The sequence below is a fragment of the Giardia intestinalis genome, chromosome 3 (genome assembly GCF_000002435.2).
Source record: "Giardia intestinalis strain WB C6 chromosome 3, whole genome shotgun sequence".
NCBI classification, from domain to species: domain Eukaryota; phylum Fornicata; order Diplomonadida; family Hexamitidae; genus Giardia; species Giardia duodenalis.
In genome coordinates, this window is record NC_051858.1 from 742,701 (window position 1) to 757,456 (window position 14,756).

General features: G+C 47.4%; 9 protein-coding genes across 9 annotated transcripts; 7 read left to right on the forward strand and 2 right to left on the reverse strand.

Annotated features, from left to right (window-relative positions):
- Window positions 1-93: 93 nt before the first annotated feature.
- Window positions 94-2,292, forward strand: GL50803_0014373 (Dynamin; the record flags this gene model as incomplete). The annotated part of the gene is made up of 1 exon (XM_001704910.1): window positions 94-2,292. The coding sequence occupies one exon, from the start codon at window positions 94-96 to the stop codon at window positions 2,290-2,292; it is 2,199 nt and encodes a 732-aa protein (XP_001704962.1).
- A 40-nt stretch (window positions 2,293-2,332) lies between these two features.
- On the reverse strand, window positions 2,333-2,566 carry GL50803_007137 (uncharacterized protein; the record flags this gene model as incomplete). Its single annotated transcript, XM_001704911.1, has 1 exon — window positions 2,333-2,566. One exon carries the CDS (start codon window positions 2,564-2,566, stop codon window positions 2,333-2,335), a length of 234 nt encoding a protein of 77 aa, XP_001704963.1.
- A 176-nt stretch (window positions 2,567-2,742) lies between these two features.
- GL50803_007135 (uncharacterized protein) lies at window positions 2,743-3,141 on the forward strand (the record flags this gene model as incomplete). The annotated part of the gene is made up of 1 exon (XM_001704913.1): window positions 2,743-3,141. The coding sequence occupies one exon, from the start codon at window positions 2,743-2,745 to the stop codon at window positions 3,139-3,141; it is 399 nt and encodes a 132-aa protein (XP_001704965.1).
- A 111-nt stretch (window positions 3,142-3,252) lies between these two features.
- GL50803_007134 (uncharacterized protein) lies at window positions 3,253-4,929 on the forward strand (the record flags this gene model as incomplete). Its single annotated transcript, XM_001704914.1, has 1 exon — window positions 3,253-4,929. The coding sequence occupies one exon, from the start codon at window positions 3,253-3,255 to the stop codon at window positions 4,927-4,929; it is 1,677 nt and encodes a 558-aa protein (XP_001704966.1).
- A 139-nt stretch (window positions 4,930-5,068) lies between these two features.
- GL50803_0016958 (putative Phospholipid-transporting ATPase IA) lies at window positions 5,069-8,923 on the forward strand (the record flags this gene model as incomplete). Its single annotated transcript, XM_001704915.1, has 1 exon — window positions 5,069-8,923. The coding sequence occupies one exon, from the start codon at window positions 5,069-5,071 to the stop codon at window positions 8,921-8,923; it is 3,855 nt and encodes a 1,284-aa protein (XP_001704967.1).
- A 579-nt stretch (window positions 8,924-9,502) lies between these two features.
- Window positions 9,503-10,087, forward strand: GL50803_003731 (uncharacterized protein; the record flags this gene model as incomplete). Its single annotated transcript, XM_001704916.1, has 1 exon — window positions 9,503-10,087. The coding sequence occupies one exon, from the start codon at window positions 9,503-9,505 to the stop codon at window positions 10,085-10,087; it is 585 nt and encodes a 194-aa protein (XP_001704968.1).
- A 47-nt stretch (window positions 10,088-10,134) lies between these two features.
- On the reverse strand, window positions 10,135-13,200 carry GL50803_00113662 (uncharacterized protein; the record flags this gene model as incomplete). The annotated part of the gene is made up of 1 exon (XM_038045666.1): window positions 10,135-13,200. The coding sequence occupies one exon, from the start codon at window positions 13,198-13,200 to the stop codon at window positions 10,135-10,137; it is 3,066 nt and encodes a 1,021-aa protein (XP_037901814.1).
- A 105-nt stretch (window positions 13,201-13,305) lies between these two features.
- Window positions 13,306-13,581, forward strand: GL50803_003733 (uncharacterized protein; the record flags this gene model as incomplete). Its single annotated transcript, XM_001704918.1, has 1 exon — window positions 13,306-13,581. The coding sequence occupies one exon, from the start codon at window positions 13,306-13,308 to the stop codon at window positions 13,579-13,581; it is 276 nt and encodes a 91-aa protein (XP_001704970.1).
- A 74-nt stretch (window positions 13,582-13,655) lies between these two features.
- On the forward strand, window positions 13,656-14,744 carry GL50803_0016957 (WD40 repeat protein; the record flags this gene model as incomplete). The annotated part of the gene is made up of 1 exon (XM_001704919.1): window positions 13,656-14,744. The coding sequence occupies one exon, from the start codon at window positions 13,656-13,658 to the stop codon at window positions 14,742-14,744; it is 1,089 nt and encodes a 362-aa protein (XP_001704971.1).
- Window positions 14,745-14,756: the final 12 nt, after the last annotated feature.

Consider the following 14,756-nt stretch of genomic DNA (forward strand, 5'->3'; position numbering starts at 1 on the left):
TTCATATTACGTCACGTGGCCTAGCTCAGTACCTGTAAACACAAATGAATTTGAAATGAATTCAGCTTACTCACATTATCGCAAAAAAAGGTGATGTCTCAGATAGACAAGCTCATTCCGATTGTCAACTCCTTGCAGGATGTCTTCAGTGCCATAGGGCAGGACAAGACGAATATCGACCTGCCGCAGATCACCGTCGTCGGCTCCCAATCTGCGGGAAAGTCATCGGTTTTGGAGGCTGTCTGTGGGCGCGACGTTCTCCCCAGGTCTGCCGGCATTTGCACGCGGCGCCCCCTGATCCTCCAGCTGATTCCGACAAAGCCCGGTCAATTTGTCAAGGACGAGAAGGGCAAGACATACGAGGAGTGGGGCGAGTTTTTACACACAAAGGACAAAAAGTTTGTCCACTACCAAGAGATTTGCAAGGAGATCGTCGCAGAGACCGATAGGGTCACGGGCGGGACACTCAACGTCTCCCCCCTCCCGATCCGCTTGAAGCTTTTCTCCCCTACCGTCGTTCCCCTCACGCTCGTCGATCTCCCCGGTCTCGTTAAGAACGCTTTGCCGGGCCAGCCAGCGGACATCGACGTTCAGATCAAGAAGTGCGTTTACGAGTATATCCAGAAGCCGAACGCCGTCATTCTTGCTGTCTCTGCTGCAAACGCCGATCTCGCAACTTCTGACGCACTGCAGGCTGCGATTAACTGCGATCCCAAGGGTGACCGCTCCGTCGGCGTTCTCACAAAGATCGACATCGTCGACAAGGGAACAGAGGCAACGGTGGTGTCGATTCTCCGGAACGAGGTGCACTACTTCAAGTTGGGCTGGATCGCTGTCATGAACAGGTCCCAGAAGGACATCGACGCTCAGAAGACGATTGCGAAGCACCTGCACGACGAGGAGGAGTTCTTCCGCACTCACGATTACTATAAGCCTCTGGCTGCACAGAGCGGAGCCAAGTACCTGGCGAGACGGCTCAACCAGGTCCTCATCAACCACATTCAGATTGTCCTGCCAGACCTTAAAATGAAGGTCCACCTCCAGCTTGACAAGTATTCCAGGGAGCTGGCATCCTATGGACAGCACCTTGAGGGTCGCGCAGAGATGGAGCGTGCTCTCCTTGGGCTCATATCCTCCTACGAGAAGGAGTACAAGGCCATCCTCGATGGTTCATCTGCCGGTGCGTCTAAGAACGAGCTATATGGTGGTGCCCGTATCTCCTACATATTCCAAAGCGTCCTCCCCAAGATGTTTGACACAATCAGTATCCAGGAGATCCTCAACGGCGAGGATGTCCGCACACTCATCAGAAACTCCTCTGGTACCAGGTCGAGCCTCTTCCTTTCTGAGAGCGCCTTTGAATTGCTTGTGCAGAAAGTTGTTCGCAGGCTCGAGGGCCCGTGTAAGCACTGTCTCCAGCTGGTCAAGGCTGAGCTCATATCCATTGCCAAGTCCATCCCAACACCGGAGATGAAGAAGTATCGCAGGCTCTGCAACGAGTTGGTCAACACGTGCATCAAGCTTATTAACGATCTTACAATGCCGACTGGGAAGTTCCTCCAGGACCTCATCCACTCCGAGCTGTGCTACATTAACACCCTGCACCCCGATTTTGTCGCTTCCCAGGAGTTTAAGGGACACATTGACGGCCAGAGGAATATGGCAAATCTAGACGTCTCGAATCAGGGCTTTGGCGAGAGTAACTTCGGTGGTCCGGGCGGCCCCGGCATGGGCGGCTTTCCCCCTGGTGGACCTGGCGGTCCAGGTGGTCCCGGGGGACCTGGGGGGCCTCCGGGTGGTCCTGGAATGAACCGCGGCCCTGGAGGACCTCCAGGCGCACCAGGAGGCCCCGGTGGGCCCATGAATCGTGGCCCCGGCGGTCCTGGGGGACCAGGTGGCCCAGGAGGACCCGGCCCTCAACAGTTCAACGAGTCTGTGCCGGAGAAGATCAAAGCTCAGGGTCCCCTGTCGGAGGCTGAGAAGCTTGGTGTTGACCTCATCCCGCGTCTGATGAGCGCATACTATCGAGTTATTCGCAAAAAGATAGAGGATTCTGTTCCGAAGGCGTGCATTGCCTTTCTTGTTAAGGCCTCGATGAACCAGCTTCAGGAGGTTTTGGTCAGAAACCTTTACTCCGGAGATAAGATCGAGGACCTTTTGTGCGAAGATCCCTCCATTAAGGAGAAGCGTGTCGCATGCAGAGAGCTCGTCGATGTTATGCAACGCGCAAGCAATATTCTCGATAAGATAGGTAACATCCGCAACGTCGAGGACCTTGCCAAGAAGGACTAATTCGTCGTTTGTTGTGGAGTCTGTCAGGGACCGTCTCTGACTAGATAAGTGAACCACTGGCTGCCTTCTTCTCCCGCTCTAGTGCTGCAGCAATGCGAGCTGTCATGCGCTGTTGCCAGAGGTCGAGGTCCGAGTGTCGAGGCTGAGGGGGTGGAGGTGGGGGCAGGAGACCTGGAGGTGATTGCTGTTCAGAGTGAGGGGTAACAGTGCTCTCGGGTGTACCCACCTCGGCATAAGAGAGGCGCTTGAATCTCAACTTGGGCCGCGGCTCCATTTTAAAATGAATACTGAAGCAATAGAAAGGCCAGGCAGCTCAGAGGTAACCATGGGGTGTCTTCTAGAGCTTCAGTACCATACCAGCATGTATGTGAAGGACCGAGGTTGTCATTATACTCCCTCAAAAAATGCCAAAATAGAAGCCAAAATAGAAATCAACTAAAACTGGATTACATGAATAGCCTGCAACAAGGGGCATCACCTAAAACGCCGTACACGAATATGTTTGCACGAAGCTTCCTGGCACACATGCGCCAGGAAAGCCACATTTCAGAGCATCATCTACCTGGCTCTATGACACAGATGATTTACAGCAGCGAGTTTTCAGCAAGCACAAATCTTCATACAATACCATTGGAGACCAATCCCGATCAGGGTTATCCGAGAGATGTGAACTTCACTACTGATGAGTCGACGGACCAAGTGGCGTTCGCACGAATGAAAGAATTGCAGATTCTAGAAAGCATATATCTCTGTGGAAGCTCAGAGAGCAAACGCAAAAGCAAGTCGAAGGATAGGAAGAGTGGGACGATGGTTGAAATAATCTTTGCATCTCCAACCTCTGGTGTTTAATGTTTGTACTATCCTTGTTCACTCAATCTGATGAACAATCAGCTATATTTTTAAGTAATTCTAAGACTACAGCTTCGAAAGCTTCGTAAGTTCGCTGGAACAAAAAAGATAATGGTTGAACTCTTTCCCATACTAAACTTGGGTGTATACTATGTCATCATTTGTCTATTCGTAGGTCACACTATCTATTACCCACTGCACGGGCCGCACGGGGGTCCTGATAGTCTTATGGATTCCTTCGCCACCCCTCAGAGAGTGTTGTCGCACTTTCTGCGTGCCTTCTGGATACCACCCCACTACCATTATGTAGTCTACTCTGTGCTTAACTTTGGCCTTCTGATGGCGATACATAAGTATACAGTTGGTCTGACCACAGCCAAGAGGAACATTTTTTTATTAACTTTGATAGCCAATCCATTCAACGTGATTGCTAGTACAGACACGGACCTATCTGCCATAAGTGCCAATCTTTTGGTTCTTAGTATTCTCCAAGTGGTGGGGCCCTTTGTCGTTTACAACCAGGAGAGTCTTCCGTCTCATGAAGTTGCAGTACTCCAGCGGGTGACTGGCTATCAAGTTTATCTCCTTGCAGCGATTTTACAACCGGGGCTACTCTATCTCGCTCCTTTCTATTTGCTTGTCTCTAGGACTCAGCAACTGCGCTATCGATCATTGTCTACAGACGAAAACACCGATGCCAAACCAAAAGCTTCTCAGCGTCCTTTCGGATATCTTGCAGCGCTGGGCACTGTGCTGTCCTTCTTAGTGTATGGCTTTGCGTACTATCGCAAGAAAACAGGCCAACTCAGACCGCTATGCAATTCCTTATGGGAAAGCAACGCTATCAAGGCGGAATACTCCACTTGGTACAGCTACTTCAGCAAGCTACGGGATCTGGTCTTGACATACACTAATGGCAGCCTGAATTTGGACTGGCTTCTTATTGCACTTGTTGCATCCCTGGCTTGCTATTACTCTTCCATTCGACTCTACACAAAATCAGTTGGCATGACTGGGAAGCCGTCGGCTCAGAACACTTATTATCTCAGCGTGGCTCTGCAGACGCTGCTTCTCGCCCATGCTCTTTCTAATCTGAAGGTATCTGTAGCTGCTGTCTACTCTGTGCTAGCATTATTCTGTGTGTCTATTAACGACTTTTTCCTCCTAATCATGTCTACCTTGGGGTTTCTCGGGGACGCCTTCTTCTTTTCTTCGACGCGATTGCTTAAGCAGTATGCACATGTCACACACTTCGACTCTCTGTTGCAGGAATACTCTACTATAAGTCGGGCTCTGTCAAATAGTGCTAGGACCGATATCACTGATATGTCGTCCAGTGTTCCGCAGAATATTTCTGATCAGTGGGCATATGACGGCCAAACTTCTGCAGATGACATCTCCCGCATGTCAGTCATCTCACTGCAGCTTAAGGGCATCCGTGGGGAGGTTTCAATGTATCACGTAATGATCCTCGCTGTTATTTTCGCAGTGTTTATCACAGATATCTCTGGGGTGCGTCTCCTTTCGAAGAGGAAGCACGGGGTCGTGTCCAAGAAGTCGTCTGTTAGTGTTATTCTATTTGGTTCCCTCTATTTGGCCCTTGCCATTGCAGGAACTGTTCTCATTCACCTCAATGTCCTATTTGACATTAGGGGTCTCAAAATTGCTCTATTTGTCATGCAGCTTGTTGCCGAGCCGTTTCGAATAGGCTTTCTTCTCGTCCTAGCACTGGGGAGTCTCATGAAGTGCACGAAGTATCTTCTTGTCCAGACCGCAGATGCGCAATAGGTTTACGGTATAACAAAATAAATTACCATCTGCGTTTTTCTTATCCCTCTGCTTGTTTCTATTGAGTTCTGTTGAACCTTTTGTCATGAAGCTTGTTGGTTGTAATTTCAAAATAGTTTATTAAAGACGGCTTAAGCTGATGGGCTGTTGCTGTTGTCGTCCCATCGAGGGCGAAGAGGAGGACATCACCCTTCGCTTCCGCGGCCTGGCCGTTAATTATGGGGGCAGAAAATTCTTGCCAAATGTCATTAAAACGCGCACATATAATTGGATTAGCTTTCCGTTTATAGTTCTTCTCCTTCAGTTTAAACCGTTTTTTAGTCAGTTCTTCACTGCTGTAGCCCTGCTGCAGATATTCCGGGCCCTGAAAGTGGGCCTGGCCTTCACATACTACCTTCCACTCATATTTATTTTCCTCGTTAGCATCGGGAGGGAATTATACACCGAGCTGGGTTGCTACAAGAGAGATAAGATAGCTAACTCCATGCTCTATCAGATTCTTTCTGACAGCGGAATTAGAACTGTCCGCTCAGACGAGTTACAAGTTGGAGACATTATCTACTTGGCACCAGGGCAGAATATTCCCGCAGATATTTTGATACTGCACGGCACTGAGCCTCTGTACTTGAAAACAACCAACTTGGACGGAGAGACGGACTATAAGTCTCGTACTGCGTGCTTTGATACTACAGACATCTATAGTACCGACTACAAGGACATACTTCGGAAGAAGTTGGACTCGCACATATTGCAGTATGAACCGCCAAGCTCCCAACTCTACAAGTTCAACGGGAAGTTTGTTCTGTTATCGGCACCTCAAGATGTCTCTATGTCACCCGTCATGCCCATTTCACTAGCAAATACTGCGTGGATGAATTGTACTCTTGCGAAGGGGTCAGTGACGGGGCTTGTCATCTACACCGGAAAGCAAGTCCGGATTATGCTGGGCCGAAAGAAACCCAAGAGCAAGAGTGGGAAGTTAGATGTGGATATCAACTTGTATGTCAAGGGCCTCTTCGTGCTTTGCATCTTCTTGGCCTTTGTGTTGACTATGGCAGGGTCTGTTTATTCTCTAGTAACGTTCATACGGTGGATAATCATTCTTAACGCTATCATTCCTCTCGCTATGAAGGTGTCTCTCGAGTACGGCAAGTTTACTATGGCGGGGACTATCAGCTACGACCCCGAAATACCAGGTGTCAGGGTACAAAACAGTAATCTAGTAGAAGAGCTGGGGCTTATTAACCATATATTTAGTGACAAAACAGGCACGTTGACAAAGAACGATATGTGGCTTCACGAGGTCGTTGGGAGTAATAAGAACGTAACGGATGGATGTGAAACTATGCTTCACGCTCTTATGACATGCCACAATGTTGAGCTGGTCACTGAGAGATGTCGGAGCATTAAAGTAACAGCAAAGAATGGCATCGTACAGCATAGCGATCAGGACTCTGAGGAAGATCAAGCAAAGCAGCTTGTGCCTCAAAAGACGAACACTCGCATAGTGCTAGAAGAGGAAAAAGTGATCGAGGGATTTGGTGAAGCTGTTTCGCTGTGCTTCACTAAGCACACCACTAATGAATACCTGCTTCTTAACAATTATATAGGAGCATCCCCTGATGAAGTGGCTATCATCAGAGGAATGCATGCTAGAGGACACATTTTAAAAGAAAAAATGCACAATCGCATCCAGTATAGTTCTGGCACTGAGGACTATGAGTTTGAGCTTATTCATGTGTTTCCATTTACCTCGGAAACAAGGCGCATGTCGGTCATTGTTAGGGATAGAGAAACTCAAGTTGTCTACCTCTTTGTCAAAGGCGCTGATACTGCCATAGAGGTTATTTCTAAACCGTGCGATTGGATGCGCAACGTTGTTGATCAGCTTGCGACCACCGGGCGACGTACTCTAGTGTATGCATATAGGATTCTTTCTGCGGATGACTTAGATGCCTTTCAGCGTGCATGGATGAGTGCCGCGGAGGACATCAATTCGAGACAGGATAAGCTAGATCAAGCAGAGGAGGACCTTTTAGTTAATTTAGACGTTTTGTGTGTAACGGGGATAGAAGATCAACTCCAAGACAACGTGAAGGACACTATTCAGTCTCTGAAGAGGGCAGGAATTAAGTTCTGGATGTTAACGGGTGATAAGATCATAACGTCCCTGAGCATTGCTCAAGCATGCAGTATTCTTCCTAATGATGTGATCAGCAAGCATACAGACTTTTGCAGTCGTGTATCTGAGATAGGAAATAGTACTTCCCGGTGCGTAGAGCTTGACGCGCAAACTGGGGATGTACAGCACAGCCTTCATATTGTGGGCGAAAATACATCTAGTTCAGCTATGCAGTTGGCAAGCGTGGCCTCAAACCCGATCACTATGTCTCCCCTAGACCCTGTACTCATCACCACAACATGCGCGCAAGAACGGAGCCACAGCTGTTCGTCCCCTAAAAGTGGTCTGCGGTCTCCACTGCACCATAGGACTAATAGGGCATTATTAAGACATCCACTTAAGAAAAGTGGATTACGGAATAAGAAGCTTGCAAATATCAAAGAGTCAGCATATGTGCGTAAGTCCCAGGGAGTGTTTTTCCTCACAGAAGAGCTTTCGTTGGATCGCTTGCTTCAAACACTTCACGATGTGCTGGCAGTCGTGGAGACTCAGAAGAACATAGCAATCATCATTGACGGGGGTGCTATAGATGCTCTTTTAGGCACCTATCCAACTAACTACTTCTACCGCTACCGGATACACCCTATTACTGGATCCCTCCTGCCGCTGCCACTCATACTAAAGGCCTGGCGATACTTTGTGCGCTTCCTCTATGTCTACTTCACTGGAAAAGCGAAGTCTGGAAAGGGGAGTTTGGGGCCAGATGCCAAGATACGGGAGCTCTTCGCCGAAGTTACTTGCCGTGCCGAAACGGTGATCTGCTGCCGCTGCACCCCGGGACAGAAAGCCTTGGTGTCAGAAATAATAACGACTTATAGTGGGAAGCAGTCGCTAGGCATTGGGGATGGTGCCAATGATGTTCCCCTAATCCAGCTCTGCGCTGTAGGAGTCGGTATAGCAGGAAAGGAGGGGACACAAGCAGCAAACTCGGCAGACTTCGTCATCAATGAGTTTCAAGGACTGAAAAAGCTTCTCCTGTGGCACGGGAGAAATAGTTACATAGGGAGTGCACAAATGTGTCAGTTCATCATGCAGCGAGGCATAACGCAAACGCTCCTTCAAATATGGTTCAGTATGCTTTATTATTTCGTAACTCTAGTAATATACACAGGCGTCTTATTGCTGGGATTTGCCACATTCTTTACAATGCTTCCTCCGTTCAACTATTATATTAACGAGGACATAGATTATAAGCTCGTTATGCAGTATCCAGAGGTCTATAGATATACGTCGTCTGGAAGACTGATTTCCTTCAAGACCTTCTGCCTCTGGCTCCTTGCGTCCATCGTGATTTCGTTTATGATCTTTGTATCTTTGGTCTGTGTTCTTCCGTGGGATGTGATATATACCGAGTTTGTTCTGGTGTCCTTCGCCGCTCTTCTCATTAACCAGCTCCTTCTAATCTCCTTCACGTCTCATCGGTGGTCTGTCCTTCTCGTAATTACACTGGTGGGTAGTTACGCCTCATTCTACATCGTGCAAACAATATATCCTGACATATTTCCCCTTTCCTTTCTCTACTCCTTTTCTTTTACTTGGAGTTCGCTGTATATCGCCTTCAGTGCAGCTCTACCAATCTACATTGGCTCTCTTCTGGTAAAACACTTAAGTGTACCTCCTGTGATCAAAAAGCTTAGGAAGTTAAGAGCTCCCGCTGACTGTGCGTGTTGTGCTAAAAAGAGCAATTGTGCATGCACCAAGTCCCCAATCCACTACTACAGTTCCACGGGCACATACTACTTTAATTTGACAGATAAGGCTGCGAACGTACTCACATGTCGATACTGCTCTACGTGCCCTCGTAAGTGCTAGTCGTTAGCTGTTTCAAAGCTGCACGCTCACTCGTTAGCCCATCGGTTGCAGTATCAAATATTTTATTTATGCCTTGCAATCATGTGCCGTTTTTTCGCACTTTTATTTGTATTAAGATATCTCTTCTTATGCTAATTAGTTAGTTAGTTTTACAGACGATTTGTTCTACATCCTTATGACGTCTTCAAGCATATACCAGCGCTCTTATGCTCTTGTCCTTTCATCGTGAAGTAGAGCGCTGCTAGTTCATCCAATAGTTTCTCTTTGGTGTGCTATTTGGCGAAAAACAGGGCACCGCTTGTGTTGTGTTTTTGCATGAGACTTTATCTTAGTGATACCATCGGAATTGCGTCTAAAACACGAGGTGACCCTTGCGTAGTCCTTTACAGTTCGGACTTTGTGTTAAATGATCTTCTGCACTTCGTCCTCAGAGGTCTGGACAGCTTTTCACAAAAGAACCATTGGCTCGTTAGCGAGTTTATTATTGTAAACTTACTCGTGTTTTACTAGGCTTTGAACTCTATCATCGTAGATTGGTAGATTTGTATGAGTTCATAGAAAAATTAGAAAAACAAAATTATGGCTAACAAGTCCGAAGAAGCGGAGCTCAGTTACACCGAGATTGCCTCTCGCATAGGAAAACTGTTCAAAGAGGAGAACAAGCCTATCACAATTGACGCAATGTATGAGCAGCTGGGGGCTCCACTTAACATTCTCTCATATGTGTTGGAGCGGTTAAAAAGAGCAAAGCTCGTCGCTGAAGAGGTAGTCAACAACGTGTGTTTCGTTTATCCTCTAGCACCACTCTTCGGTAGCAGATCATTCCACAGCAAGGCCAAGCTAGTTGACCTACAGCTTAGAGTAGCCCAACAACGTCGGAAGAGCGCTACTGCGGAGCAGCTGAATCACTTGGAGCAGCTGCGCCGAACATCTCTAAATAAGGGAAAGGCAGAATCGAGCTCCCGCGAAGAACTAGATAGGGAAGCAGAGACTCTCTTAGAAAATATCTCAGATATTGCGAAGACAATATCAGCGGAGGTGGGCACAACGACAGACAATGTACTGAAGGGCTTAGGAATTCATGAGCTAAACCTTTACGAACTAGGGGTGCTGAAGATGCCTGCAGAAACAACTGAAAAGGAGTGTTCTCCAAATACAATGTGATCTTAAGCAAGACTTGGCCTTAGACATCTCAATCGCATGAAAATCTATTACAAGTACTTCTTTTTAGAGTCAGCAAATGCAGAAAGCTTGATAGACGGTTTCAGAGCTTGAAGTTTTGCAAAAAGGGTCAACACATTGTCGCAAAGCATCCTTATGGACACTTTGCATTCTTTAACGTCATTAATGGTATACACTGGATTGTAGACGTTGGCAGAACGCTTTCCATGACACTTTCCGATCTCTGAATCTATTCGCTCGCATGTCTGGTGAAGAAATTCAAGTGTATCAGAGAGCCAAGTCTTTGTGATGCCGTCTACATCCGAAATGATGAACTTATAATGCTCAGAGATGATGATTGGCATAGAAATGAAGAAGTCCGTCGTATTCAGAACAAACCCGAAACACTCAGAAGTAGGAGATCCGTCTACGACAACGTTGTTGATATAGTATTGGATGATAGGCACATACCATGGATGGACATTCCTAAACGCCTCGTGCGTAGCAGACTTGTTGTACACATTGTAGGTGTCCTCATCTATATCATATTCCACTTTAACTTTCAACTTAAGATTGACAAACTTGGGCTCTGCTGATAGCTTTGATAGTGATTGATATAGTATGGAATTAACTGGGTCCCTTGACATAGTAGGGCACGTGCGGGCTTTGAACTGCTCCTTGAAAGTCTTGCTGTCTACTTGTATCTTACCATAGAAGAAACTGACGGTAGGAGGGGGAAGAGCTAGAAGAGCGATGACAAAATCGGTAGCAACATACTCCCTTCGCTGGGGTGTCATAGTGTTGTCTCGGTGCTGTAAAAGGTAGGCTCGTGCTCTTTCATCTTCCTCACGCTGAGACATTGGGGTGGGAGTGATGCCTCTGGTAGGAGAGGTAGCTGGGTGCAAGTTTGACGCAGCAAGCTCACCACCCCGTATGTTGCATGACCCTGTGCTACTTCGAGGCTCCACGTTTGATCGAGCACGACGGCGTGCACTTCTTGCAGGGGATCCATTACGGCCTGTGGCGTTGAGTCTGCTGAAATTGAAACACGGACTAGCAATCTTAGTGGGGCTTCTTCCGTTGCGGCTAAGTGATTTGTAACGTGATCCTAATAGACCTAGGTTATCAAAGCTATTTATATGTCTCGATGTTCCCACTATCGGTGTAGAAGGCGGCGAAGGAGATCTGGCTCGTGGCATGTTTTTATGAGTATCCGAGGTATTAACCCGTAAAAGCCCCATACGTGCTCGCGTCCCTTCTGCGCTAATATCGTAGAGAGGAGTTGTTCCCAAAACAGTTGTCATCTTAAGTGCTCTGTTAGGGGTACTTTCAAGCTTTCCTGAGTTGGCAATGATTGCCTGCTTAGACATGCTGGCATTGACAAGAAGGTCTGCGGATGGTACCACACTATGATTACAAGTCTGAGAGGATGCCAATCCACCGACAGGGTCAACAAGAGATTGATAGAGAATTGATGATCCTGTCACTGGCTGTGATTGTGACTGCGAATGGGAGACTGTATTCCGCTTTATAGTTTGCTCCACCTTTGCTTTATTCTCAGCCCTCTGGTAACTATAATAGGAGGTTTCCAATAGCTTTGATGACTCTGTTATCTTGTACTTATCTTCTATTCTTTGAGTAGGTCGTTCGGGATAACACGCAATAGAACTATTATGAGCGTCATTGTTTGAAAATGATTGTGTCGATGATGGCCTTTCTGCATCCCTACCAGGTTGCTTTGACCTCTTTGAACTAACACCTGTATTGCTGAGAAGTAGTCCTACATAAGAGACAGTAGATACACAGTGAGCAGAAGCTCCATTTTTAAGCTTGTTATACTCCTTGAACAGTGTTACGGTTGAGATGTTCTTAGCCTTCAGTAGCAAGTAGAGATTGCGTCTGTCAACAAGCGTTTCTCGTGGTCTAGGGAGAGGAAGCCCAATAGCCCCAGACTCTGTCCTGGCCTCCACTTCTCGAACAGAATTAAACATGATCTCATCTGTCAATACATTATCAATGATCCCGGCTCTGGCAGCGTTCGGAGTTAAGAGCATGGGATTAGAAGGTGAGAGAAGACCTGCACTGAGGTCAACACGCCTGTGCCGGTTACTGTGGTGAAGAGTGTTTGTTAGTGAGTCGCCATCGGAACAAGCACTCAATGCTAGAGATTTGTTGAACCTCAAGGCAGCTATAGAGTTGGCATCTGCCGTCTGCAAAGCTCGTAATATATCTCGATTGTCTGGTATCATGCTTTCTACGGGTAGCTGGTGGGAAAGAGAATCAATATAATGCACTTTACTCCCACCAGTCAGTGCCTGTGTTGTATAGACCTCTGCCCCAAAGACTGCGCTGGAGGCGTTCATAATCGCCCCTTTTATCCAGTCGGGCTGATCCTCGGCGAACTGGCTGGGGGGCGTGATGCGTTTGATAGTCGTCACAACGGTTTCATCCAGAATGCAGGCTCGGCACTGTTTGAAGCTGTAAGAAAGTATCTTCCCTTCTGGAATCTTCGCGCTCTCCTGAGCAGAGAGCTTTGGGAAAATCCACTCTCCTGTCTGCTCTGGGAAATTGGGAGCCTCGCGAACCCACGTGTAGAAGAGCAGGTCGCAGGGATGAGAGGTCGACTCTTCCTTGGTTTCTATGTTAAGATACGTATAATCATCTCGCTGTTGCCATGTTGGGGGAAGGGGAGTGCAAAGGGCCACAAGAGCAATCCAAACATAAGAAGACGCTGGATCTAAATCTAAAAAGGCGCACATATTGAGGACATCTATGCATACATTTGGGGGCCTTTGCGTGAAGTAGAATGTAGGGTCTGTTGAATTAATTCCGGAAAGCTGGTCACGGAGCCTTCGTGTAAAGGCCAAATAAAACGCATCTACTGGGTGCACCCACGTGCTCTTAGTCGACGGGGGCTTCCAATAATATGGTCTGTTATTCTTCTTCAATGAAACCCCCTCCTCCCAGGCAAGAGGGAGAGGAGCAGCAATAGCCTCGTCCACTATCCACAACAGGCCTGCATCAGATGTGGAGAATCCAAAAAACTTGGTGTACTGGCTTATAATTGGATCTGTGAAGTACTTGGAGAGACGTGGGTCAAAGGAGTCCGGCGGCATCAGATCAGGAGACCGTCAAATTTAGAGGTTCTTCATTTGACATACAAATTGTAATGGCATTTATGCATGCACATTATGTAATCTAAAGCGGAACTTTGGCTTTGGATGATAGACGCGGCTGCATGGCTTGGGATGGAGCTCTGCGTTCATACAAAAAAGGGGGATGTGCTGACTGGAACCCTCTTGGCGATGGAGCAAAATGGATCGATGATCCTTTTTCATGTCAGTCAGCAGGTCAACACACATGGAAATGCAGACTTGGAGGAAATACTCCCAATAAAGCGCCCATCTATTTATATCAACAGATCAGATATCGAGCGAATCCTTGCGCCAGCTCTTCCCGGAGAGGTGTCCCGTTCAAATGAAAATGTTATAATGTAACCCTGCATTTATATTATACCCGAACCTTTAAGACCACCAAAATTAAAGCTGTCTTCGGAGCACGCAACTGGCTGATGCTCAACATAGGCGGTGTTTTCACATGCTTGTCGGCGGATGCAGGCAATGAGTTTCTCGCTGCGGGTAGATCAAATGGATACAGTGTGTTTTCTCTCAATCCTCTTCAGGAGATTTGTCGTAGGACGTTGCCAAGTGAAAATGGTGTACGTCTCTTAGCTATTGCACCCAGCCTTCCGATAATCGCTATGGTAGGAGGGAGCTCAAAGGTATTAAGTGCACAGCTGAAGTCTGCTTGTAACTCTGCGGAATCCGTTAAGATCCGTGGCATGGAGCACGCAGACACTCCAGAGCTTATGGCCCCTAACGAGGTCTTCATCCTTAACGATTCGTCTGGTGAGATGTTAAACCGACTCAAATACGGTTCTTGTGTGTCGAATATATCCATTCATAAGAGTTTTCTTTTTGTGCAAGCTGGAACAAAGCTTTTTATCCATCGACTATCATCTCTGGAGTTGATCCATACACTGACACTTGCATGCACCAGGCTCGAATCCAGTGGAGCCTCTGCTGTGAGTGTGGCAGTTCCTTCAGACGACTGCATTATTATTGCCACCCCCAGCTCTGTCGTTGGATCGGTGGACATTTATAGGTTGACACAAGAAGAAAATGCATCGGAGTTTAAGCGTAAGACGGTGACCATTAGTGCGCATAAGACGGAAGTGGCCTGCTTCGCCCTGTCTCCAGATGGGATCTATTTGGCGTCTGTTTCTAGTCACGGAACAAAGATACGCCTCTACCGGACGATAAACGGAGCTGAAGCAGGGTCTTTGCGACGCGGCATTAGCTCTGCGGTGGTGGTCTCCTTGGCCTTTGACGCCAGCTCGACGCGCTTGGCGTCATCTTCCTGCAATGGGACTGTTCACGTGTTTGATGTTGTAGCGTGCAGGGGTCCATCAGATGACAAGCACAAGGAGGTCCGTTCGTTTAATACATACAGATTTGCTGAGAAAGCCTTAAAAGAGAGGGCAGGACTTATCATGACATCGTCTTCCTTCTGGGTTTTGTTAGAAAGCGGGGAGATTCATAATGTAGGCTTTTCCTCTACTGCTAACTGTATACTGCAAAGCGTTTGGAGTCTTAAGTGAATCTTTATAGGG